The 27,720-nt window shown below is 49.8% G+C and overlaps 1 protein-coding gene across 1 annotated transcript in view; it reads right to left on the bottom strand.

Annotated features, from left to right (window-relative positions):
- NXF1 (nuclear RNA export factor 1) overlaps positions 1–27,720 on the bottom strand; it is a 497,551-nt gene that overhangs the window by 67,417 nt on the left and 402,414 nt on the right. Inside the window, exons 19-20 of the mRNA XM_078660502.1 lie at positions 26,492–26,674; positions 25,983–26,043 (exon numbers count right to left, since the gene is read on the bottom strand). Coding sequence (XP_078516628.1) covers positions 25,983–26,043; positions 26,492–26,674 — 244 coding nt within the window. The remainder of the gene's footprint in view (positions 1–25,982; positions 26,044–26,491; positions 26,675–27,720) is intronic.

Genomic DNA, 27,720 nt, shown 5'->3' with positions numbered 1-27,720 from the left:
TTTGTTTTTCTTCTGGAGAAGTCTTTGTCGTCATAGGTGACTCCTCCTCTCGGTGTTAGTGCGCATGGGCATCGGCTCCATCCTTAGATTGTTTTGCCATAGTAGGGTTAGATGGAGTAGTGTAGTGTAGTACATAAAGATATGCCCATGTAAATGTATCTAAATAAGATAATGTTGGGACAGACACAGGTTTCCGGGGAGGCAGGGAGGGCATGTACCACTCTGCAGCCCTCTATGCCAAGAACAGATGCATACTGGTAAGTAGCATATTCCGTTCGAGGCATATGGGCTGCAGATGGTACATTTATGAATAGATTGTACAGCAGTTACCTCCCTAGCGGTGGTCACCAGTGTCTGTCGCAACTGTCTGAAATAGAGTTTTTAATACAGCTTGGCCCACTCTGGCTTGTTGTGCAGCCTGTACATCAACACAGTAGTGCTTTGTGAATGTATGTGGTGTAGACCAAGTTGCTGCTCTACATATGTCATCTAGGGGAATGTTCCCTAAGAATGCCATAGATGCTCCTAGTTTTCTTGTGGAATGAGCTCTAGGAGGAACAGTTAATGTTCTCTTTGCTTTAATGTAACATATTTGTATACATCTTACAATCCATCTTGCGATGCCTGCTTTAGAGATAGGATTGCCCTTATGTGTTGGGGAAAATGCTACAAATAGTTGTTTAGTTTTCCTGAAGTCTTGTGTTCTTTCTATGTAGTATGAAATGGCTCTTTTAACATCTAGTGTATGTAGAGCCCTTTCTGCCACCGTCTGTGGCTTTGGAAAGAAGACTGGTAATTCCACTGGCTGATTGATGTGGAATGCTGAAATTACTTTAGGCAAGAACTTTGGGTTTGTTCTAAGAACCACTTTATTCTGGTGTATCTGTAGGAATGGTTCTTGTATTGTTAATGCCTGTAACTCGCTTACTCTTCTGAGTGAGGTAATGGCTATAAGGAATGCCACCTTCCATGTAAGGAATTGTATTTCGCACCTATGCATAGGTTCGAAGGGTGGCCCCATTAGTCTGGTGAGTACTACGTTGAGGTTCCAGACTGGGGAAGGTGGTAATCTTGGTGGAATGACTCTTTTAAGACCTTCCATGAATGCTTTTATCGCTGGTACTCTGAACAGTGATATGCGCTGCCTGTTTTGTAGGTATGCTGCTATAGCTGCTAGATGTACTCTGATAGATGTGTACGCTAGATTACATTGCTGTAAGTGTAACAAGTAGCAAATAATCTCCCTTGTTGATACGTCTAGAGGGTTGATATTGTTATTAGTGCAGTGTATAGCAAACCTCTTCCACTTAGCTGCATAGCATGCTCTGGTGGTTGGACGTCTCGCTTGTTTAATTATTTCCATGCAATTTGGGGGGAGATCTAAGTACCCAAATTCTAGGATTTCAGGAGCCAGATCGCTAAGTTCAATTGAGTTGGATCTGGGTGCATTATTTCTCCATGGTTCTGTGTAAGTTGCATGGGTAGAATTCGTAGCTTTTGATGTGGCACTTGTGAGAGTTGCAGGAGCGTGGTGAACCACGGCTGTCTTGCCCACGTGGGTGCTACTAGTATCATGGTCATTGAATGTTGTTGCAGTTTCCTGACCACTAATGGGATTAGTGGGAGAGGGGGAAAAGCGTATGCAAATTTGTTGGACCAATTTATCCATAACGCATTGCCCTGCGACAGGTGATGTGGGTACCTGGACGCGAAGCTTTGGCATTTTGCGTTCTGATGAGTGGCAAATAGGTCTATCTCTGGTTGTCCCCATCTTTGGAAGAATGGCTGCAGTATTTGTTGGTGCAGTTCCCATTCGTGTATTTGTTCCGACTGTCTGCTTAAGATGTCTGCTATCTGGTTTTGAACTCCTGGTAGGTGTTCGGCTAACAGATAGATGTTTTGAGGAATGGCCCATCTCCAAATCTCCTGTGCTAGTCTGGATAATTGGAGAGAGTGCGTCCCCCCCTGTTTTTGAATATAATACATTGCTGTCATGTTGTCTGTTCTGATCAGGACTGCTTTGTGGATAACATGTATCTGAAAGGCTTTCAATGCTAGAAACACTGCCAGTAGTTCTAGATAGTTGATGTGCAGTGTTTTTTCCTGCACACTCCACCTTCCTTGTACTGTGTATTTGTCCATATGTGCTCCCCATCCGGTGAGCGATGCGTCTGCTGTTATTGTCACCTGTGGAATTGGCTCTAGGAACGACCGCCCCTTGGTAATGTTTGTTCTGTTCCACCACTTCAGAGAGCGGTGTGTGCGGTCGTCTACCAACACCAGATCCGTAATCTGTCCTTGAGCCTGATTCCACTGTGTCGCTAAGCATTCTTGTAGCGGACGCATTTGTAGTTTTGCATATGGTATTAGCAGTATGCAGGATGACATCATGCCTAGTAGCTGCATGAACACTCTTGCTGTTAGTGAGTGTTGTGGCTGAAATCTCTGAATGATTGTAAGCATTGCTTGGACTCTTATTGGGTTGGGGTACACTTTGGCTTTTTCTGTGTCTATGGTAGCCCCCAGATATTGTTGAACTTTGTTTGGTTGTAGGTGTGACTTTGTGTAGTTCACCGTGAACCCTAGCTGGTGTAGTAGCTGAATTGTCTTTTGTGTGTGTTGCAGACACTCCTCTTGCGACCTGGCTTTTATTAGCCAGTCGTCCAAGTATGGGAAGACATGAATTTGTTGTCTTCTTAGGTGAGCTGCTACCACTGCCAGGCATTTTGTGAACACCCTTGGTGCCGTCGTGACACCAAATGGGAGGACTTTGAACTGATAATGTTGTCCTTCTACCACAAACCTGAGGTATTTCCTGTGGGCTTTGTGAATAGGGATATGAAAGTAAGCGTCTTTTAGATCCAGTGTAGAAAGAAAGTCCCCTTTCTTCAGTAAAGGAAGTACTTGTTGGAGCGTGACCATGTGGAAATGTTCCGAATTTATGTATGCGTTGAGAGGTCTTAGGTCCAGTATTGGCCTTAGAGACCCGTCCTTTTTGGGGATTAGGAAGTATAGGGAGTATACTCCTGTTCCCTGTTGGTGCTGTGGAACCTTCTCTATGGCATGCTTTTCTAGTAGTGATATTACTTCCTGTTTTAACAGTGTCAGGTGATCTTGTTTCATTGGACGCTGTTTGGGGGGGATGTTTGGTGGGGTAGCTGTGAGTTCTAGGCAATAACCATGTTGGATAATTTGTCTTACCCACTTGTCTGATGTGATGTTTTCCCAGACAGGTAGGAACTGTGATAGGCGTCCCCCTACCGGTGTTATATGGTCTGGGGGAAGCTCTATGAAGTCACTGTTTTGGGGTTGGAGAGTTGCGGTTGTTGTTGTTTCCGCGACCTCTACCCTTGTTGTTGTTACCCCTGTATCCACCTCTAGAATTACCTCTGGGTGATGTAGGTGTAAAAGAGGTTTGCTGTTGGTTTGTACCTGTACTTTTGGATCCTCCTCTATAGGTGGATCTACGAAAGGAACCTCTTTGTGTCGGCTGCTGCAATGCTCCCATTGATTTAGCCGTTTCTGTATCCTTTTTCATTTTTTCTAGGGCCTCATCTGTCCCTGTGCCAAAAAGTGTTTTCCCATCAAAAGGTTGATTAAGTAACGAGGTTTGTGCCTCTTGTTTGAATCCTGACACTCTGAGCCATGCATGTCTCCTTAGCATGATGCTTGTATTTGTCGACCTTGCCGCAGTTTCTGCTGCGTCTAGGGCGCACTTTATTGAAGTGTTAGTAATTAACTTCCCTTCTTGTATAAGTTGATCAGCTCTCTTTTGATGTTCTTTAGGGAGATGTTTGATGAGTGTTTCTAACTCATCATAATGCGCTCTGTCATACCTTGCAAGTAGTGCTTGCGTATTAGCTATGCGCCAACTGTTTGCCGCTTGAGATGCTACTCTCTTGCCAGAGGCATCTATTAGTTTAGACTCTTTGTCAGGAGGTGGCGCTTCTCCCGTAGATAAAGAGTTTGCTCTCTTGCGAGCGTTTGTGACCACTAGTGAGTCTAGAGGAATTTGTCCCTTAATGTATATTGGGTCTTTTGGAGCTGCCCTATATTTTTTATCAATTCTTGGGTTCAATACCCTAGCCCTCACTGGGTCTTTGAATATCTCTGATGTATGACTGAGAAGGCCTTTTAGCATTGGTAGTGTTCCTGATGTTCTTTGTGCAGTAGGTAGTGTCTCTAATAAGAAGTCCTGTACTAGAGGTTCTGTATGTAGGTCTACCTTATGAAATGTTGCTGCTCTAGTAATGAGTTGTGCAAACCCAGTATTGTCATCAGGAGGTGAAGGTTTTGAGGGATATGACTCAAGGTCGGTATCATTACCTGATCCCACATTATACTCCTCCCATGGGTCTGCCTCCTCTGGGATTGTGTCCTCATCATCCCCAGGGTGTCCCCCCTCCCCTGTGTCACTTTCTCCATCTGTTGTAGGTGTAGATGGACGTGTGGGAGGAATATCTGGCCTATTGTGAGGAATAGGCGAAGATGGTGTGTGAGGTTTGGGAGAAGGGGGAGGAGTTGTATTCGTCCCCATTGTTCTCTTCTTTGGATGAGCCTTGTCGTCCAAATGTTCATGTTTCCTCTTTTTAGGTAGCTCTGTGACTACCTTGCCAGTCTTTGGGTCAATAAACAAAGTCTTTTGTTTAGGATCCGTTCCGTGTTCCTGTGTCGGTACCGCAGTTTTCGGTTCCGAAAGGTGTCTTTTCTTTGAAATGTCCATTTGTATTTTCGGTGCCGAAGTTTTGTTCGGATCCGACTTCTTCGGTATCGAAGATGTCCCCGGTGTCGAGGGTATTTTCGGCGCCGAAGCGTGCTTCGGTGTCGACATGGACTGCTTCGACTTCGAGCTTTCCTTGACCTGGTGCTTCGGTGTCGATGTGGTTGGTTTATCGGAACCGGAACCACTATGATGGGGGACCGAGTGTTTCGGTTTCTGTTTCGTTGCCGGGCTCGAAGGCGGGGCGTTGGAAACTTTTTTCGGTTGTCTGACCGGGCTCGAGGGCGGGGTCGACACCGTGCGGGGTCTGTTTTTCGGTAAAGGGACGTCGTCACTCACGGTTTGTTGGACGTCGATTTCCTCGACGTCGGACTCGTCCGCTTCTGACCCCGCCTCGTCGGCCTCTTCTTCCTCCTCTTCTGGTTGCTGGTCCTCGAACAGCTCCGGGATTGCTTGTGACTGCATTCTCGATACCTCGTGTCTTCGGGCTCGACGGTTTCTAATCGTCGACTTTGACGAGAACGCTGCACAGGCCTCACAGTCCCTGGATTCGTGTTCAGGGGACAAGCAGAGGTTGCACACTTCGTGTAGGTCCTTGTGTGGGAACTTAGCACCACACGTTGGACATTTTTTGAATGGAGTCCTTTCCATGGACCCCGGGCTGGACTACGTCGAGTTTCTCGTAGTCGTCGTCCTTCGAATCGCGTCGGTATGGAGTGAATTCGCGTTCGATAACGATACCGTCGATTTGGAAAGGAATACGCGCCGGTTATAACCTTTTTTGTTGAAGTCGGTCCGGAGCGCTTCGATCCTCATCCGAACCCGATGGCGGAAAAAAACAATCTAAGGATGGAGCCGATGCCCATGCGCACTAACACCGAGAGGAGGAGTCACCTATGACGACAAAGACTTCTCCAGAAGAAAAACAAAGTGCAATCATCCGAGCCCAACACCAGATGGCGATCTATTCATAAATGTACCATCTGCAGCCCATATGCCTCGAACATGTATGTATGGAAGACCATGTGGCTGCTCTACATATTTCCTCTAGAGGAATGTTTCCCAGGAAAGCCATGGATGCCCCTAACTTGCGTGTTGAATGCGCTCTTGGGGGAACTGTTAATGTGCGTTTAGCTGTTTGATAACAAATCTGTATGCACTTGACAATCCATCTGGCTATACTTGATTTGGAAATGGGGTTGTCTTTATGCTGTGGTGAAAAGGCAACAAACAGTTGCTTAGTTTTCCTGAAATGTTTGGTCCTGTCTATATAGTACAGGAGAGCTCTCTTAACGTCTAGGGTATGTAGAGCTCTTTCTGCCACTGAATCTGGATTTGGGAAGAACACTGGCAGTTCTATTGTTTGATTGATGTGAAACTGGGATACCACCTTTGGCATAAATTTAGGGTTAGTACGTAGCACTATCCTATTTGCGTGAATTTGGATGAATGGCTCCTGAATAGTTAGGGCTTGCAGCTCACTAACTCTTCTAAGTGATGTAATCGCCACTAAAAAAGCCACTTTCCACGTTCGGAATTGTATTTCACACGAGTGTAGAGGTTCAAAAGGTGGTCCCATCAGTCTGGTTAGAACCACGTTGAGGTTCCAGACAGGTGAAGGTGGGTGTCTTGGAGGAATCACTCGTTTGAGCCCCTCCATGTAAGCTTTAATAGCCGGTGCTCTGAAGAGTGAAAGGTGCTGCCTGTTTTGAAGATAAGCTGCCACCGCAGCTAAATGTATATGTATGAACTGTAGGCTAGATTGCATCTGTGTAAATGTAACAGATAACATGATGTTTTGAATTGATGCATCTAGCGGATTTACGTCATTATTGTTACAATAGATGACAAATCGTTTCCACTTTGCAGCATAGCATGCTCTGGTTGTAGGGTTGTAGGTCTTCTTGCCTCTTTGATAATATTCATGCAGTCAGGAGGCAAGTTTAGGGAACCAAGCTCTATGACTTCAGGAGCCAGATCGCAAGGTTTAACTGTTGAGGATCTGGGTGCTGAATGTCTCCATGGCTCTGCGTTAAAAGACTGGGTGTTAATCGCAGCCTTTGATGAGGCACCACGGAAAGTTCTAGGAACGTGGTGTACCACGGTTGCCTCGCCCACGTTGGAGCAACTAGGATGAGGGTCATTGAGTGTTGTCGTAGTTTGCGTGCCACTAGTGGTATGAGCGGGGCTGGTGGAAAAGCGTACGCAAATCTGCCTGACCAGTTCATCCATATCGCATTGCCCTGAGACTGCGGGTGTGGAAACCTGGCGGCGAAGCTTTGGCATTTTGCGTTTTCCCTTGTGGCGAACAGGTCTATCTCTGGGTGACCCCACTGCTGGAAGTACGGTTGTAGCACTGAGGGATGTATCTCCCACTCGTGCATCTTGTGGCTGTGTCTGCTGAGCAGATCCGCCATCTGGTTGTCCCTGCCTGGGAGGTATTCCGCCATGAGCAATATGTTCCTCTGAATGGCCCACTTCCACATGCTTTGTGCTAGATGTGACAACTGTGGGGAGTGTGTCCCTCCCTGCTTCTGTATGTAGTACATGGCAGTCATGTTGTCCGTGCAGATCAACACGACTTTGTTGCACAAATGTACTTTGAACGCCTTCAGTGCCAGAAAGATTTCCATCAGTTCCAGCAGGTTGATGTGCATCTTTTGCTGTGTCGTCTATAGTCCCTGCACTGTGTAATGGAGGACATGCGCTCCCCATCCCAGGAGAGATGCGTCCGTCGTCAGCACTATTTGTGGTATAGGCTCTTGGAACGGTCGTCCCCTGCAAAGGTTTTGTGGGTTCCACCAACGCAGAGAGTTGTATGCGCGACCGGTCACCAACACTAGGTCTTGTAATTGTCCCTGAGCCTGGTTCCACTGCCGTGCTAAACACTCCTGAAGCGGACGCATGTGCAGTCTCGCGTGAGGGACTATGAAGATGCAGGAGGCCATGATGCCTATCAACTGCATAAACACCCTTGCTGTGAGCGAGTGTTGGGGTCTGAATTTCTGAATCAGTAATTGAATGCTGCTGATTCTTGCTGAGTTTGGCTGCGCTTTTGCTGCCAGAGTGTCTATTGTTGCTCCCAGGTACTCTTGTACGTGGGCGGGTTGAAGATGAGACTTTGGGTAGTTTAATGAGAATCCGAGGCTGTGTAGGAGGTGAATAGTGCGGGACACGTGGCTGGCACATTGCTGGGCTGACTTTGCTTGTATAAGCCAGTCGTCCAGATAGGGGTAGACGTGAATATGGTTTCTCCGTAGGTGCGCAGCTACTGTCGCTAGGCACTTGGTAAACACCCTGGGGGCTGTTGTAACCCCGAAAGGCAGGACCTTGAACTGGTAGTGCTGATTCTGTACGGTAAACCTGAGATATTTCCTGTGTGCCGGATGTATCGGTATGTGGAAATATGCGTCTTTTAGGTCTAGTGTGGCGAGGAAATCTCCCTGACTGAGTAATGGTAGAACCTGATGTAAAGTGAGCATGTAAAAATGTTCTGACAAGATGTATTGGTTTAGGGGCCTGAGGCCTAGTATTGGCCTGAGGGACCTGTCCTTTTTGGGGATTAAGAAGTACAGCGAGTATACCCCTGTACCCTGTTGCTGAAGAGGTACGAGTTCTATGGCCCCTTTTTGCAGCATGCTGACGACTTCTTGCTGCAACAAGTGTATGTGCTCTGCGGACATAGGACGGTGTCTTGGGGGTATGTTGGGTGGAGTGGAGGTTAGCTCTAGACAATAGCCGAACTGGATAAGTTGTCTCACCCACCTGTCTGTGGTAATGCTTTCCCAGACTGGCAGGAACTGTTGTCATCGTCCCCCAACCGGTGTTACATGGTCTGGGGGCAGTGACAAGACGTCACTGTTTAGTATTGGCAGAGGATCTGGTGGTGTTATTCCCTCGTCCTCTGCCTTTGTTGCTGTTGCCACGGTATCCACCTCTATTGCTTTTATTATAGGTGGTCTGCGTGTTCCCTTTATTGTATGGAGTCTGCTGGGATGCCTGGCCTCGTGCAGCTCCTCTGTTACCGGAGCGACGAAAGGAGCCTCCTCTGAATTGTTGTGACTGCAAGGCACCCATAGACTTGGCTGTGTCTGTGTCCTTTTTTATCTTCTCCAATATTGTGTCCACATCAGGACCAAATAAATAATTAGGGTTCACAAGCTGATTTAATAATGTGGTGTGAATCTCAGGTTTAAACCCAGAGATGCGTAACCAAGCATGTCTCCTGAGCATGACACTTGTATTGATGGCCCTAGCTGCGGTGTCTGCAGCGTCTAGCGCACATTTAATGGATGCGTTAGATAGGAGTTTTCCCTCTTGTATCAGTGTTTCTGCTCCCTCCTTGTAGGCACCAGGCAAATGTTGTAGCAGTTGCTCTAGTGAGTCATAATGAGCCGTATCATATCTGGCTAATAGCGCTTGTGTATTAGAAATTCTCCATATATTAGCTGCTTGAGCAGCCACCCTTTTTCCAGAAGCTTCTAATATCTTAGACTCCTTGTCTGGAGGAGGAGCATTACCAGTGGTTTGAGAGTTGGCACGCTTACGAGCATTTGATACCACCAAAGAGTCCAATGGCAGCTGTCCCTTAATATATGTAGGGTCCAAAGGTGCCGGTCTGTATTTTCTTTCGATTCTGGGGTTAACAACCCTTGCTCTTGTGGTTTCCTTGAAAATGTCTCCTGCGTGTTTAAGGACACCTTTCAACATTGGCAATGTTTTGACTGATTTCTCTGAAGTGGAGAAAGTGTCAAATAGGAAGTCTTCTTCGATTGGGTCAGCATGCATTTCTACATCATGATTGTGTGCTGCCCTTTCTATTAATGCGTTAAACGCAGCTGTATCCTCTGTTGGTGAAGTCTTGACAGGATAAGAAGGAGTGTCAGGAATAGTCTGTGACTCCCCCGGGTTGCCAGGGTCTGTCCAGGCTGGAGTCTGGTCATCCTGATCCATATCCACAGGGTAATTAAATTCTTCATTGTAGTCATACCCCATATCCTCATCAGTGCGTGTGGGTGAGTATGCAGAGGTGTCCTGGTCATGGTACCTTACAGTCTCAAAAAGGACAGGTGATGTGGAAGAATCCCTTTTCTTTTTGAGTGGAATTTTATATGTTTCAAGAGGATTTTCTGACCTAATCTTCCTCTGATAAATAGTTAGCCTGCCAGAGTCGGGGCCGATATGGAGCATCGACAGCTCATCATAGAAGGGCTCTTGGTACACAATGTCCTCTGCTAGAGAATGACTCCTTTTCCCCATCGACACCTTTTTGGACGTTTCGATCCCTGTCTTCGGATCGAGCGCCTTAGGCCGTGCGGTTGGGGGCAGTCCGAATTTTATCGGTGGCATAGTATTTGTAGACTGACTGACCTTCTTTGTGGCTGTCGTCGTCATTGGTCCGTCCGACTTTGGTTTTTCGCCAATATGTTTTTGACCTTGCGTCGACTTAGGCGCCTGTGGCTTTGAAGGCGCGCTCTTCTGCCTTGACTCGACGTGGTCCTTCGAGCCGCTCTTGGGCTTCGGCTCGAGGCCTTTGACGAACTGTGGCCTGTCGACTCGCTGCTTCGGATCGAGAACCTTCCGAGACTCGAGTCCCTTATTTGTGTCGCTGTCCGTCGACTTCGACCTTGTCGGTTCGACGTGCCTGACTTTAGGCATGGACTTCAGCGTACCGATCTTCGGGTCGACACCCCGTATGTGTGACCCCGCAGGGTCGTCGGCACCTTTCTTCTTTGACGAATCCGATGGATCCGAACTCTTCGATCCGAAGACTGTCTCTAGCAGTTTCGGTTTAGTTTTCGACTGCATGGCTTTCGGTTTCGATTTAACCAGGGACTGGTAATGTTCGACCGCTGGCTCGTGTGATTTATTCTTAGCCGGGCCGAGACGCGGGGCTATAGAATGTTCGTCATGATCTTGGCTAAGGCCTGTTGGCGATGCCTCGACCTGAGCCCTTGGAAGTCTTTGCGTGTCTGTTTCGGGCCCCGTACTCACTGTCGGGCCTGGTTCATCGCTCGAGTCGTCATCGACGGCTCCGATGGCCGATGCGTCGTCCCTTACCTCGACGACGTTTTCAGCCTCGTCTTCATAATAGTTGGAGTCATGCTCCGAACCGGGATCCGACTGCTGTTCTGGATCCTCAGCGTCGACGACCTCATCGTCTCCTTCATGGAAGATATTTACCGGGTCGGACACTGGCCTCGTCATCATCTGCCTCGCGTCGAAGTCGAAGCGTCTTCTTTGACCTGAATCGAGCACAAGCTAGGCAGTTGGCCTCATTGTGCTCCGGAGATAGGCACTTGTTGCACACCGGGTGTACATCGATGTGTGGGTACTTAGAGTTACAAAGGGGGCATCGTTTGAACGGGCTCCGTTCCATCGACGATCGGGCCTCCGGTGTCGAAAAGGCCACGCGGCTCTCTTCGACGTCCTGCTCGAAAAGAACTGGAACAAGTACTCGGCACCGATCGAAATGACAATACCGACAACCCCGAAGGCCTTTAGAAAAGTTTCCGAACTGGAGTAAAGAAAGTACATACGAACCCAATGGCGGAAAAAAACAATCTGAGGATGGAGAGGATGCCCATGCGCACTGTAGTCTAGGGGAGGAGCCACCTATCTCGTGATACTTCGAAGACTCTTCCAGGACAACAATGTGCAATCATCCGGACCCAACACTAGGCGGCGATCTATGCACAGATATGAATTCAGCAGCCCACATGCCTCGAACAGAATGCTTTCAGTGCAAGCCGGATCCCCCGCAGCTCCAGAAGGTTGATGTGGAGCCGGGACTCCACCGGAGACCAGAGGCCTCTGATCTCAGCCTCTTCCATGTGGCCCCCCTCAGCCCAGGAGGGATGCATCCGTCACAACTACGTGCTCCGGATGGGGTAGGAAGATGCATCTGCCGCTGACCCAATCGCGGTCCATGAGCCACCAATGCAACTGTCTCGCAGTGCCCTCCGAGATTACGATGTGGTCGGACAGGTTGCCCTGATGCTGGGCCCACTGAAACTTCAGGTCCCACTGCAGAGCCCGCATCCGCCACCTGGCATGATGCACCAGAAGGATGCAGGACGCCATCAGCCCCAGAAGCCGCAGCGTCAACCTGACCGAGACCCGGGATAAAGGCTGAAAAATCTGAATTAGAGCCTGAATACCCCAAACCCACTGTTCGGGAGCATAAACCCGAAACTGCGCAGAATCCAGAACCGCTCCGATGAAGAGGAGCTTTTGAGAGGGACACAGGTGTGACCTCGGCACATTGATGGAAAACCCCAGCAAGTGCAGGAGGTCGGCCGTAGTCTGGAGGTGGCTGACGACTGTCTGGGGCGAGCCCGCCTTCAAATACCAGTCGTCGAGATAGGGGAAGACTGACACCCCTAATCTGTGCAGATGAGCTGCGACCACCGCCATCACTTTCGTGAACATCTGCGGGCGCTGGTAAGGCCACAGGGGAGCACGGTGAACTGAAAGTGCTCGTGGCCTACAGTGAACCGCAGGTAGCGCCAATGGGCCGGCAGGACGGGGATGTGAAAATAAGCGTCCTGCAAGTCCAACGCTACCATCCAGTCTCCGGGGTCTAGGGCAGCTAAGACCTGAGCCAAAGTCAGCATCTTGAACTTCTCCTTCCGGATGAAGCCGTTAATGTTCTGCAAGTCTAAGATAGGGCGTAGGCCCCCTTTGCCCTTCTTGGGGACCAGAAAGTAGTGGGAATAACAACCACGACCTACTTCCGGCCCAGGAACGCGCTCAATGGCCCCCTTGGCCAAGAGGGCAGACACTTCCTCTTGCAGAAGTTGCAAGTGATCCCCGACATGATAAGTGTTACTGCGGTGGCATGACTGGAGGGGTCGCCTCGAAGGGGAGGGAGAAGCCCCTTCGGACGATTTGCAGCACCCACCTGTCCAATGTGATGGTGCGCCAGTGGAGGAGGTGATGATGGACCCTGCCCCCCACTGGCGTTGAATGGGCCTGAAAGCTCGGACTAGGAATGCTTTGAGGCAGGTGCTGCGGGGGTGGATGTGGACTGGCCTCGCCTTTGTCCCCTGGCACCGCCATGGCGGTTACCACTTCCGCCGCCTTGTTGGATGATAGACTGCGGCCCGTGGCTGGCAGGACGTGAAGGGGCGCCCCTTCCTTGGCCACGAAAGGAGCGAGAGGCCCAAGGACTTGGCCGTAGCCCTGGAGTCTTTGAAGCGTTCAAGCGCATGATCTGCCTTGCCACCAAAGAGGTGACTGCCATCGAATGGCATGTCCATGAGGGTGTTCTGGACATCAGCCGAGAAGTTGGCGGACCTCAGCCAGGCGTGGCGGCGAATCGCCCTGCCCAGCGAGTCTGTAGTATCCAGCCCACATATTATGGAATACAGCGCTGCGTCTCGTGCCTCCGCAAGGGCTTGAGCGAGCTTCGCCCGGGCCTCCTCCGGGCACTCTGGCAGCACGGCCGCAACCGTATCCCACAGAGAGTGGGTATAACGGCCCAAAAGGCAAGCGGTGTTTACTGACCGCAACCCACAACTCAGGGAGGAGAACAGTTTCTTGCCAAACTGTTCATACCTTTTGGATTCCCGATCTGGGGGTGCAGTCGGGAATGCGGATTGGAAAGTAGAGGCCTGGATAACCAGGCTCTCGGGGGTGGGGTGGGTGGACAGGAAGTTAGGGTCGCCCAGAGCTGAGCGGTGGTGCCTGGCGACGTTCCTATCGACAGGGGGACCTGTAGCGGGCCTGGACCAAGTGCCCAACAGCACGTCCATGAGAGCCTCATTAAACGGCAGTAGAGGCTCCGGAGAGCCTGTCTGCGGGTTAAGGACCTCAGTGAGGATGTTAGACCTCACAGTTGCGACTGGGAGCGTAAGCGCCAATGCCTTGGCCACCCTCGTCAGCACCACGCTATAAGCAGCCCCCCCCTCCATAGCCACGGTAGGAGGGGAGACAAAGCCAGTTTCAGGTGAAGTATCAAGACCACTGGCTTCCCCTAGCTCGTCTGTCCAGTCCTGAAATGACTGACAGTCCCGTGTCAGAGGGTCCTCAGACCCCTCCCAATCCCCCTCGTCCTTCATCTCCTGATATCCAGGGTCAAAGGATGGAGCCGGATCAAAGAAGAATTGCTCCTCAGCCGGCGTCGAATGCGGCGTCGATCGACGCCGGATCCGGACCGAGGGAGGGATCAGGGACGGCGTCGTGCGGGGACGCCGCCGGGGGTCAAGTCGGTGGGGTCATAAGGGCGACCAGCGGCAACACGGATCCGGATCCAGCGGGGGCCTGCGGCGCCGCGACAAAGAAGCCGACGGGGCCGAAGCACCCCGCATGGACTCCCAGCCGGGGCCCAGAGCCGCTCCCGCGGGACCCGACGAAGGAGACTTGGAGCCCGACAAATGGTGACGACTCGCCGAGCTTCGATGACTGTGGCCCCGCGTACGGTCCCACGACCCCCTCCTGGACCGGGACCTAGAGCGGCGCGGGGCCGACTGCCGGAGCTCGAGGCGCTTACGGGACCACTCCCGCCTAGCCTTCGACGTCAAGGCCCGGCAGTCGGGGCACGACTGGTCGTTGTGGTCAGCCCCAAGGCAATAGAGACACCGGCGGTGGGGATCAGTAACCGACATCAGTCGGTTGCAGTCAGTACAGGGCTCGAAATCGGGCATCCCTACCGGCACCGAGAGTCGTAAAGACTCGAGAAGTTATCAAAAAGGATCGAAAAAGTTTAGTCAAAAAGTTACTAAGGTACTGCTTTCTCCGGACCTGCGCTTGCTGGAGCGGAAAAAATAACTGACATCAGCGCGCGAGGGCGGCGTCTAAGTACTCCGACGACGTCATCCCGGCGCCAACGACGCAGACGACGGACGCGGAGCCGCAGACGACGCCTACCGACGCACAGGGATACTGCTACGCAAAACTTTACGGATCCAGTCTGACGCCTGGGGATATTCTAAGGTAAGGAACCTAACACTAACCTGTTTCTTTCAGATACCATTGTGACTCATTGTAGTGTGTTCATTATGGTGTGTCCACGCACAGCCTGCCATTAATATGTTGCAATAGATAAGCACCATAGAGGCGGTGTGACTCGCACAGTGGTCCGAAATAAATCCCTGCTCTGTGTCCAATCCTCCTTTTCACCAGGTTCATTTCACCTCGAAAAAAAATCCTACATGGGCGAAGTTGTGGTGCGTGCGGCACGGCTATAACGAATAGTTTTCTTACCTGTCGGTGTAGTTTTGCAGCTTGAAGATCTTTCTGGATTCACTATGCTGTGCATTATTCCGCGGTCTTGTGGTTGGGTCCGGATTCGTAGTCTTTTCTTTGTTCTTTTTTTTTTTTGTAGCCCAGGTGGGCGTCGGCGTCACACCCCCTTGGGTGTATTTCCGGTGATGTCGGCATGCTTCCTGCGGAAGCTCCCACTCTTGGGCGCCATCTTCGGGTTCTTTTTTTCCCGTTTTTCTTTCGTTTCCGAAGTAATGGCAATGTTCTATTTAGTTGATATTTTACCGCTTTGTACTTTTTTTTAAAAATCCTTTCTTTTTTGTTAACCACCTCTTCTCTTTCCAGCCTCATCTTTCTGGCGGAGGTGGGTGGGTTCGCTAGTGAATCCAGAAAGATCTTCAAGCTGCAAAACTACACCGACAGGTAAGAAAACTATTCGTTTTGCAGTGTGAATCTTTCTGGATTCACTATGCTGTGCATAGATTTTGTAGCGGTTTCTCATCTCTGTGGCGGCTGGGTGGAAGATGAGCGTTGGGTGTTGAATATGTGCTGTAGCACCTTCTGTCCAACTTGAGCTTCCTTGTTCATTTGTATATCCACACAGTAGTGCTTCGTGAGCGTGTGCACCGAAGCCCATGTTGCCGCCAGGCATATGTCCTCTATGGGTGTGTTAGCCAGGAAGGCTATTGTAGCGCCCTTCTTCCTAGTGGAGTGGGCACGTGTCCCCTCTGCCAGCTCTTGTCCTGCACGCTTGTGGCAGAGTTGAATTGTCTGTGCGATCCATCGTGCAATGGTCTTTTTGGTTACTGCTTTCCCCATGAAGCTGTTTGCGAATGACACAAAGAACTGTTTTGTTTTCCTGTGTCCCTTTGTCCTTTCAATGTAGTGCATGACTGCCCTTCTGGCGTCCAGGGTGTGCAGAGCTCGCTCTGCGCTAGTTGTTGGTTTTTGGAAAAAACTCGGTATCTGTATAGACTGGTTCATGTGAAATTTGGATACCACCTTCGGCATGAAGTGTGGGTCAGTCCTCATCACAACTCTATCATTGTGTATTTGTTTGTAGGGTTCTTGTAGCGTCAGCGCTTGAAACTCGCTTACTCTGCGCAAGGACGTTATTGCAACCAGGAAGGCTGTTTTCATAGTTAGCATCTTTAGGGAGGCCTTGTGAAGTGGTTCAAAGGGCTCTTTCATGAGTTCCGTTAGGACTGTGTCCTCTCCCTATCCAACGAGCCCAACACCGCCAGACGCAACTTTCGAGAAGGCATGGAAGCCGTCGCCAAATGGATGAAAAACAGCTGCCTACAACTAAACACCAACAAAACAGAAGTACTCATCATGGGCCTAAACCCCGACGCCTGGAGTGACACCTGGTGGCCCACCGCCCTCGGAAACCCGCCAACCCCCACAGACCACGCACGCAACCTGGGAATCATCCTGGACTCCGAGCTCAAAATGGACCGCCAGATCAACTCGGTCTCATCTTCCTGCTTCCACACCCTCCGCCTCCTTCGTAAGACCTTCAAATGGATCCCCCTCGAACACCGAAAGACAGTCACTCACGCCCTGGTCACCAGCAGACTCGACTACGGCAACGCACTCTACGCCGGAATAAACAAAAACCTCATCCGCAAGCTACAGAACATCCAGAACGCCGCCGCAAGACTGGTCCTCAACCTGCCAAAACACTGCCACATCTCCCAGCACCTGCGCACACTCCACTGGCTCCCCGTCGAGGCGAGAATCACCTTTAAGATGATCACCCACGCACACAAGGCCCTCCACGGCACCGGACCAGCATACCTGAACAGCCGACTCAAATTCCACGCACCCCAAAGGACCCTACGATCAGCCCAGCTTTCCTACGCTGTGGTCCCCCGCACCAGAAAGACCAGATCGGGAGGCCGCTCCTTCTCCTTCCTCGCGGCCAAAGCATGGAACGCCCTTCCGCTCCACCTCAGACAGACAACATCGCTCCCCATCTTCGCAAGAAACCTCAAAACCTGGCTCTTCGACAGACCCCCTCCTTGATGGAATGGAACCTGCACCCCCCCAACCCCCCCACCCCTAGCGCCTTGAGACCCTTACGGGTGAGTAGTCGCGCTTTAACAAACTCCTGATTGATTGATTGACTGTGTTCAAGTTCCATGCAGGTGGCGGCACCCGCTTGGGTGGTGCGATCCTTTTCGCTCCTTCTAGGAATCTCTTCACCACCTGTGATGTGAAGAAACTCCTGCACGTTTCTCCCCTTGTGTAGGCGACTATCACTGCCAAGTGAACTCTTAAAGAGGATGAGATAAGGTTCTTCTCCAGCAAGTGCGTCAGGTACCTTAGCACTGTGGAGTCCCTCTTCATTTTATTGTGAAGTCTTTCTTGTCTGCACCATATTGTGAATCTTTTCCATTTCGCAACGTAGCACTTCCGAGTGCTGGGCCTTCGTGCCTCCCGAAGGACCCTCAGGGTGCTTTCTCAAATGTGCGAACTCTATGTCCTCAGGAGCCACACTACTAGGCTCATGCTCTCTGGCTCTGGATGTAGTACCTCCCCGTTCTGCATGGAGAGTAGGTCTTTCCTCCTGCTGAATCTGTGGGGTGCACCCTGTGTCATCTCCATGATCTGCGAGTACCATGTCTGCCTCGCCCACTGTGGTGCGACCAGTATCAGTGTCATGTTGCTCGCTCTGCACTTGCTCAGCACTCTGTGCATCAGTGGTATCGGGGGAAAGGCGTAAGCAAATGTCCTTGACCAATCTATCCATAGGGCATTCCCCAGTGACCCTTCCTCGGGCTGCCTGGATGCGAAGTTTTGGCATTTTGCATTCTGGCGTGTGGCAAACAGGTCCACCGATGGTGTCCCCCATCTGTCGAACAGGTTCCTTGTCTCCTGAGCATTGAGCTCCCACTCGTGGGATGCCGATGTCTGCCTGCTGAGCCAATCGGCTTGTATGTTGTCCTTCCCTGGTAGGTGTATGGCTAGCAGGTCTATCTTGAGAGGGATGGCCCATCTCCATATCTCCTGCGCCAGCGTTGAAAGCGGGGCTGACTGTGTGCCCCCCTGCTTGTTGATGTAGAACATCGCAGTGGTGTTGTCTGTTTGTATCAACACCATGTGTTTGTACAGTCTTGTTTGAAAGGCTTTCAGTGCAAGGAAGATTGTCTTCAGTTCTAGGTAATTGATGTGCTTTGCCGCATCTGTTGGCGTCCACAATCCCCTCACCTTGAGCTCCTCCATGTGAGCGCCCCATCCCTTCAGGGATGCGTCTGTGGTGATGGTCACTGTTGGCGTTGGGGGCGTTAGAGGCTTTCCCCATGTTATGTTCTCCATGGTCCACCATGCCATCTCCTTCTGCACTGCGTGCGTTACAACCACTAGATCCTCCCAACCGCCTGTAGCTTGTGACCATTGCTCCTGTAGCCATTCTTGAATGGGTCTCATGTGGAGTCGTACATTTGGTACCAGGTGGATGCATGATGCCATCATGCCCATGATCTTGCACGCAGTCCTCACTGTCCGAGCTTGTCCCTTCCGGTAGAGGCGAGTTTCCTTCACCAGCGCCCTCGCCCTCTTCTCGCTGGGGAACACCTTGCCCTGTAAGGTGTTGATCTGTGCTCCCAGGAAGATCTTGACTTGTTCCGGCTCCATTGATGATTTCTTCCAATGGATGGAGAACCCCAAGCTTATGAGCGTGCTCGTCACTGTATGTGCGTGCTGCTTGCATTTCTGGTATGAGTTTGCTTTCACCAGCCAGTCGTCTAGGTAAGGGTATACGTGTATTCCTTGCCTTCGTAGGTGCGCTGCGACTGCTGCGAGGCACTTTGTGAAAACTCTTGCTGCTGATTTTAGTCCGAAGGCCAGTGTTGTGAACTGGTAAACTGGTAGTGGCTTTCTCCAATGGTGAACCTGAGCATGTGTTTGTGCTTTCTGTTCATTGGGATGTGCAGGTAGGCGTCTTTGAGGTCTATTGTGACCATGAAGTCCCCGGTCTGCAATTGTGGGAGCACCTCTTGCAGGGAGGTCATTTTGAATTTTTGCGTTCTTATGAATTTGTTCAGGAACCGTAAGTCCAGAATGGGTCTCATTGTCTCGTCTACCTTTGGTACCAGGAAGTACGTTGAGTATATTCCTGTGTTTCTTTCCTTGAAGGGTACCCGTTCTATGGCCTGCTTCCGTACTGCAGCTGCTTGCTTACTAGTGTTTTTCTTTTTGGTTTTCTGCTTGTTGGGCTCCCCTCCAACTCTATGCAGTATCCGAATTGGATAATGTTGAGGATCCATTTGTCTGATGTGATTTCTCTCCACTCTCGGAGGTAAAATCTTAATCTTCCTCCCACTGGTGTCATGTGGTCATAGGTGTCTAGTTTGTATTGACCCCTCTGTACGTGCTGCCCCCTGGGATCTTTTTTGTGGGCGGGCACACAGAGTTTTTTGAAGTCACTTAGAGGCGGGCTGCTGTCCCCCTCTTCTGTTCTGTCCACGTCCATTTCCTCTCCCACGAAAGGACTGGCCTCTTTGTTGGTACTGCCAGGACTGCTTCTGCTGCCCCTGTTGAGCCTGCGAGTCTGCCTGGTGCGCTTGTTGGAAAGCCTGGTGTGATGTACCTGGCTGGTTTCCGCCTCTCCCGCCGGGCCTCCGTGACGGGGTGCCCCTTTTGTTGCCTCTGAACTGCAATGCTCCCATGGATCTTGCTGTTTAGTTATCTTTCTTTAGTTGGCTGAGCTTTTCATCAACTGTTGTTCCGAAAAGCGTGTCGCCGTTGAACGGTGTGTTCAGGATGCTGTGTTGCACCTCCGGTTTGAAACCGGAGATCCTGAGCCAGGCATGTCTCCTTTCCGTGACACCCATCATCATGAGCCTGCTGGCGGTGTCTGCCCCATCTAGGGCCGTCTTAAGGCAAGAATTTGCCGCGTTCTTCCCTTCTTCAACCAGTTTTTCGGCCTTCTGCCTGGCATCCTGGGGCAGGTCCTTCACCAACTGCCCCAGCTCCTCCATGATCTGGTACATGTGCCTGTTTATCAGGGCGTTGGAATTAGCCATGCGCCAGTGGGTCACGGCATTCCGTTCGATCCTTCTGCCCACCAGATCCATCCTCTTGCTCTCCTTATCCGGTGGTGGACCCAAGGTAGTGGGTACGTTAGCCCTCTTCCTTGCTGTGGCCGTGATAATGGAGTCTGCGGAGACCGTGCCCTGAATGTAGGCTGGGTCCTTTGAAGAATGTTTGTACTTTTTCTCTGTTCTGGGAGTTACTGCCTTGCATGTTGCGGGTTCCCTGAATGCTTCCTTCCCCTGGGGCCAAGACGCTGTCGAGCATTGGGAGGTACTGGCTCCTTGTTTGTGTTGGGAGCAATGTCTCTAGAAGGAAGTCTTCTCTTCTTCTCCATCTCGGCCGCGTGTTCCGCGTCGGATGGATCAGCCGTTCTTTTCGGCGCTTGGTTCGGTGCCGAGCTTTTCGGTGTCGAAGTTTTCGACGTCGAACCGGGTTTTGGCTCTCTGGTCGTCGTCGTTAGTTTAGGGTCTTTCTCCCTCGGCGTCGATCGATCCTTTTCGGGGACGATTTCTGCTGATCAGCAGCTCTCGGCGCCGGGGACTCCTTCTCGGAGGATCCGCTGGGCCTGTGAGTAGTCGCGGACGCCGCCTTCTTTGGCGTCGGAGCTTTCGGGGTTTTGCCCTCGATTTTTCGAGACTCAGAGTCTCTCGGGTTCTTGGGGGCCAAAGAGTCTCCTACCTTATCAGAAGTCTTCGTGTAATCGGTCTCTACGACCGTGTAGCTGTCGTCTTCGCCGGCAGCGTTGTCTTCTTCCTCGGAGGACATCCCCAGTTCGTAGAGGGACGGAGTCGGGGCCTTCCCTTGCAGGGTGGCGTGCGCTACCCTCTGTCTCTCCCTCACACGAAGGGTCTTCGGTGCGAAGGCGGAGCAGGCGTTGCAGTCTCCGCTTTCGTAGTCCACCGGTAGGCAAAGGTTGCAAACCGGGTGCTGGTCCTTCTGCGCGTACTTGTGGTGGCAGTTACGGCAGAACTTGAACGGCGTGTTGTCCATCATCGAGCGTCCAGGGGCTCCCTGGTCGCGTGTTCGTCGACGGTCGTCGAGGATCTCGATGAAAAACGCCTTCTCCTTGCTGATTGTTCGTCGATGAAGTCCCCTGGAGTCTTCAGATGACTTCTCCTTGTGTTTTCTGTCTTTTCCTTTCTCCTTTCTTCTTTCCCCAAAAATGTCTGGAGCCCAAACGGGAACGATCCAGACCCGACCGCGGGAAAAAAAGAATCTGAAGATGGCGCCCAAGATGCCGACGTCACCGGAAATACACCCAAGGGGGCGTGACGCCGACGCCCACCTGGGCTACAAAAAAAAAAAAAAAAAAGACTACGAATCCGGACCCAACCACAAGACCGCGGAATAATGCACAGCATAGTGAATCCAGAAAGATTCACGCTGCAAAATAGATATTGCAGTTGCCATGGTAAACAATGAAGAATCCCACCTCTTTGCGACATTATATTACTCCTTTGCCATAAAAATGTAAAACAACAATCTGAGAAACACAGATTCAGACAGCAACAAAACGACAAAACATAAAAGACACAAGGCGGCTTTGATATTTAGTTTTTAAGTGCATCAAAACAACAATGGGAAAGTAGAAAACCAGTATTAAACTGTGAAAGATACGTGGATTAAAACCAGATAGTCTGACATGCGGGCAGAATCTTTACAACTGTATCAGGGGTTAAGGGCAAGGCCCTGTCCTTCCAGCCTCCTGACCGGACTAGTACTCCTGCACACTGTGCCCCGCCCTGCGCCAGTCGCATGATTGCTCGGGCCTCGGTTCTAATCTTAATCATACCAAGGCTCCTTTGTACCGTCACAACTGTGACAATCAAGAAAAGCAGCGTTGGATGGTTTATTTTTTTTACTCACTGGATTACTTTCCTGGTGGCACTGTCTTTATTAAGGGATCTGTTGTGCAGCTGCTTCAAATAACAGTGCCCGCCTCAATGCCGCGCTGAACTGGCGCCACGGTGACTCATGCAGTGGAGGTGCATGTGTGTGTGCTGAGGAGTGGAATTTAATTTTTAAAAAAGTTATGCAAGCTGTGGCAGCCCCTCCCTTCCCAAGACCAAATACAGGCCAATCAGTGCACGCGCCCACCATAACACTAAACCGAAAGCAAATTTGCATGGATATGGAGCAGGATTTACTATCAACTCTCTCAGTGTGAGAGAAGCAACACGCTTCTTCACCAGGGGGACTCGGAGACTGTAACAGATTAGTTTGAACAACACTGTAGTGAGTCAGTCACTTATATTTACTTTGAAATATGAAGGCACGTGCAGTGAGTGCAGTTGCGTCCTTGATGTGAGTTCAAGTTGGCAGTGGCAGTGTAGACTCGGCCCTGACAAATAAGTGCTGGTGCTAAGCACCGGAAAGCAGCAGCACAAATTAATCACTGGCTGTTCAGATGCTTTATTTTTCTGAATCCATCCAAGAAGTCTCCCCTCATTATCACTGAGGGTTTTGAAAGAGAATGTTCCGCAGATCTTGCAGTCTTTGGGCTTTCTGATCTCAGTAGAGACAGTCGATGCATCTCTTGGGCGGATCAGAGAAAGCATTTATATTCCCACAGGAATCACAAGCTTTAAAAAAAAACTTCTCTTAGATTTTCTGTTACTGCCATTTTTCAGAAACTGTAGGATTTAATAGTCCATCTAATACCAAGGAAAAAGGTCTGAACAGTCACTCACATGTACCTTAAGCAAGAGCAAAGTTCTGGCACTTCCTTCCATACATCTTGTGGTAGTAGGGTGACCAACTGGCATTGGTGCAAATTCAGGACGGTGAGTGTAAAAATTCAGGACAAAGGGTCAAAATTCAGGACACAAATTCAGGACAGGAGGTCAAAATTCAGGACAAAATTTCAGGACAATTGGATAAGTTTTACAGACACATCAGAGGTCGCGCAATAGTATATAAGTAAGCCCAGCCATATCTAGACCTATTCAGCCATTTGCAAACCTATCCATCATGTATCCTTCCATCTATCATTTCACTCATCCATCCCTTCATCCATCCTTTCACTCATCCATCCATTATCCATCCATCCGCCCTTTCACCCTATCCATCTGAACACTCATCCATCCACTCTTCTAATCATCCATCCATTCACTCATCCATCCAGCCGTTTACCCTTTCACCCATCCAGCCATCCTTTCACTTACTCATCCATCCACCCAGTCACTCATCCGTCCACCCATCCACCCTTTCAGTCATCCATCATCCTACCTTTCTCTCTCCATCCACTCTTTCACTTAGCAATCCTTCCTTCCATCCATCCATTCACCCACCCATCCATCCATCTACTCATCCGCTCATGAATCCATCCATTGACCCTATCACTCATCCATCCTTTCTCTCATCCATTTATCCTTTCACTCCTTCACTCATCTATTCATCATTTTGTCCATCTACCTTCCCTTTCACTCACTCATCCATCCTTACATCCACTCTTTCACTCATCCGTCCATCTATTCGCCCTTGCACTTATCAATTCATCAATCCCTCCATCATTTCACTCTTCATCCACCCACTTACTCACTCATCATCCACCTTTTCACTCATCCATCCTTTCACTCATCCATCCACCCTTTTACCCATCCAGCTACCCTTCCACCCATACATCCAGCTGTTTCCTTTTTCTCTCTTACATCCTTCCACAAACTCATCAATCCATCCATCCTTTCCCATTATCCATCTTTTCAATCTTTCATTCATCCATTCACCCTTTCACTAATTCATCCAGCCATCCCTTCACTTACTCGCTCGCCCACCTTTTCATATTAATTTTGAGCTGAGCCTTTTTGAGAAGAGGCCCATCAAGAACTTCACCCTTGCTGCAGGAGCCATTCCAGGACTGGGACAGAAGCCACCCAGGGCGGAGACAGGATCCACCACAGGGGGGGACAGGAGACATCACAGCCGGTGGGTGGGGGGGCAGAAGCCACCACATGGGGGGACAGGAGCCATCACAGGCGGGGTGGGGGGGACAGGAGCCACCACAGGCGGGGGGTGGGGCAGGAGCCACCAGAGGGGGGACAGGAGCCATCACGGGGGGGGGGGGAGCCACCACATGGGGGAACAGGATCCACCAGGGTGTGCACAGGGGTGGGTAATGCAGTATTTTAGTATCATCTTGGTCTCTTCCAGGGTGGGGGATTGCTCCTTACCCCCTCCTGGACAAGACGACTAGAGGACAGGCCCTTTCCAAAATGTTAGTTTTGCCCCCCTTGCCCCCACACTGATGTACAGTACTGAAAGGAGATACTCCAAGAGAACTGATTTAACTGATTGTCCTCCATACTTTGTTAATCAGTGTGGGTGCGATTGTGCCATTTCTTTATTTTATTACAATATAGACTGCATGTTTGAAGAATCGAGGTTTGTTTACAATTTAGTGACAGTAATTAAGCTCTGTGAATAGAACCACGTGCTGCCTCGGTGTAATCCGGGCCTGTTCTAGGATGTTTGGGGCCGGGGACAGAAAGGGAATGTGTCACACCAATTGCAGAGACATGACGCATTCAGGGCTGTTTGCATCTGAACAGATGCCCCTGCTGCTGAAGCTGCCGCCCCTCCCTCTCAGTCACCTTCAATCACCTCTTAACAGCTCGTCAAGGGCTGGAGGTGTGAGGGTTGCCATCCCGCTGTGCCTCTCCAATGCTGCTGGGTGTCTGAGCTTTGGTACAGCATCGGAGTTACACTCGACCTTAACAGCATTGGAGTCAAGCAGGGAGGAGGGGGGGCCAGCTTTGCCGGTTGTGCAAACAGTTAAAATTACGGACAAATGGCGTCCGTTAAAGAATCCTTCACGGACAACGGACAGACGGCCGAAATTACGGACTGTCCGTGAAATTTACGGACGGTTGGTCACCCTATGTGGTAGACATCTGAGGTATAAAGAAATCCGAGAGCACTTCACCTCACTGGCGAACGTTTAGGCCTTTTAGAATGAGGTAGCTTTGTTAAGGTGGAAACTGTCTATGTTCTTCTGAGCGGTTGGTGCTTTTTAGTGCTATTTTTAAGTTACAAAGAGACTCCCACTTTGATGACAGAGAATGATTCAATCATGCAATTCTGTGAAAGACTCGAGGTTGTGGAACTGGCAGTTGGTGCCTTTGAGGAAGGCTGGAACTCTGGGCCCCTTCACAAGATTAGCCATACTTCAGGCTGATGGGCTACGTGTAGAGTAGTTTTCAATGTCAGTTGCTGCACTGGAATACAGCTCTGTTAACAAGAACTAAGGAGGGTTTCCAGTCTGACTTAAGGGGTGCTAAGAATTGCGAGAATCATTTTAGGTGGGTCAGCTTCAGATTACAAGATCTACATCCTTTTAAAACCCTTTCCCCGCATCATGGTTGTCAACCTGGAGGCAGAATAATAATGTGGAACCAGAGCTCTTGGTGTAAATCACTTTACTCAGGAAAAATAAAAATTCAATGAAGACATCAAGTCACCTGAGGCACAGTAAGAACTAGAGCTCTTGAGGGTACGCAAGTTGTGGGCAAACCAGAGTGTAAATCCAGTGGCACCTGTACCCAGTCTTAAATCTGCTAAAATAACCAGACCCATGCAAGTAAAAGTTCTCCAAATTTCTTCCACATCAGGAGAAGACCATAAAATATGTGTTTGCATGGGAAGGAATGAAAGGATTTGGAAGTTTAAGTTTAGTTTTCACAAATCATCCAATCAATTCCAGATGAAACCACAAGATGGTAGGATAACGCCACAGCATGTGATTCGACAAGGTTTATAGTTCAAAGCGCCTAGTTTGTGCAGTTATAGTGTTCACCTGTAAGATAAATGTCTAGCAAAAATATTCTACAAAGGTACTCAGACTTAAAGGAAGACTTCTAAAGGTCATGAATGCAAAAGATGGGGAAGGATATGAGGTGGCAGACCAAGAAATGAGACTGAAGTTAATGAAAGACTATTTCTACCAAGCCACATGTCCTGCTCAAAATGATCTAGAAATTAAAACTGGGTAGTACCCTTATTTTTGTTACAGTCCACTCACCTTAAGATGTGTGAAGATCTGTGCTGCCCGGGCAAAGTCCCAGTCATTGTCAATAAGGCACCTATTGGGAAATCAAGAGAACATCAGATGTGGAGAAAAACTTGAGAGGGTGGGGACTGTGAAAGTGTGGAGGGATTGAAGAAGTGGGAGGGCCAAAAGGACATGTTAGTGTGAAATCCTACTAAAGTCACGTCAGGCTGTGATGGAGGCAGACTAAAATGAAAAAATTAAAAGGGCGAGTGTCATGATAAAAGTAAGTGAAGAGTTAAGTAGCATGAAGATTAAGCAAAAGAGTAGAAAGGGAGACAAGTCAGCAATAGACATAAGCCAGACCAATACATTACAAAACACTGCTGAAGATATCATAATGGAACAAAAAGTTAACAAACTGACATTAAAGATGTGATAAAACATGATCAGGATGGTGAAGGTAGAGTTAAAAATATGAAAAGGGCAGGGTGAATGGGAAGAAAGGAGAAGGGTGGGACCGTGAAGGTTGGAGAACTCACTTCTGTGACCACTCCAAATTCATGCCGGATTGCAGTGAGAAGGCTTGGATCATTTCTTGGTGCGTTGAGGGAAGGGTGGGCACCGGGCTGCTGGACGGCGTTGGAGCTGACGTGACAAATGCTTCGCGGATCTCCTCTGGAGTGGCTTCGCGAACATGGAGCTGGTCATTCACTATACAGAGTCTGCAAGAGAATGAGAGCACAGAGTACTGACTGGTTACCAATGGTTACTCAATATACCACCAAGGTAACAGCTTGCTAAGTTAAGGGGATAACACAGAGGTAACCAGGAGTCTTTTAACAAACAGAACAAAGGCTAGTCCCTTGGGTTAAACGGGTGGTCATCCAGTGTTTAGGCACTGAGCCCGCCACCAAGAAGTTGGAACAAGTTACTCTCTGTAGTAACTCTGGTACACAGCCTTTGGTCCTATTCCAGAGGAGTTTAATCGCTTTGGATGACATGAAAGCAGTTCCCTTATCACTCAGGATACAAGAACCCTGAAAGAATTAACTGTCACCCCCCTGCACCACTCCCAAAAACACTGTTTTGAGTGAACATAATGTAACCAGATAGTCATGAAGGTAAAGTTAAATAAAATGGTGTTGGCCACTAAACAATAATATGAATCCTAATTCCAGGACTGTGAAATGTGAGACAAAAAAATCTGAACCGAGACCACTGTCCTCCAAGAAAACAGTTTTAGAACAGGCACCAGCCATGTCTAAGTGAATTGCAGTTACCAGTCTCTCAGAGAAACTCTTGTGAGAAAGTGCCCTCTTTCTGCATGATTGCCCCACTTTTTGCTGAATTGCAGATGTGCTTTGATTGAGTGTGCGCTGGGCTCCTGCTAATCATGTACCCAGGGCCCATGTTCTTTCCCTAAAACAGTATTGAAGCCTAAACCCAATTGGCATCTCGGGCCACAGGTCAGCCCCTGGTAAATGGTACCACAGGTACCCAGGGCACTGTGACCAGAGAAGGCCTCTAAGGCCTGCAGCGCGTATTGTGCCCTGTACCCTTACACACACTGCCTCGGCAGGCTGCATGTTTTGGTGCAGAACAAAGTGAAGAGTCAACGTGGCACATCTCTGTGTGCCATGCCGACAACCCAGTGCCCTGGCATAGATCAGTCACCCCTCTAGCTGGGTGCACTATACCAGTGGTGAGGGTACAGGTGCATGAGCCCTGTGCCCCTACAGTGTCTAAGTCTATTCTTAGACATTGTCAG

This window comes from Lissotriton helveticus, chromosome 9 (assembly GCF_964261635.1).
Source record: "Lissotriton helveticus chromosome 9, aLisHel1.1, whole genome shotgun sequence".
NCBI classification, from domain to species: domain Eukaryota; kingdom Metazoa; phylum Chordata; class Amphibia; order Caudata; family Salamandridae; genus Lissotriton; species Lissotriton helveticus.
This window is presented reverse-complemented; position numbering and strand designations above follow the sequence as displayed.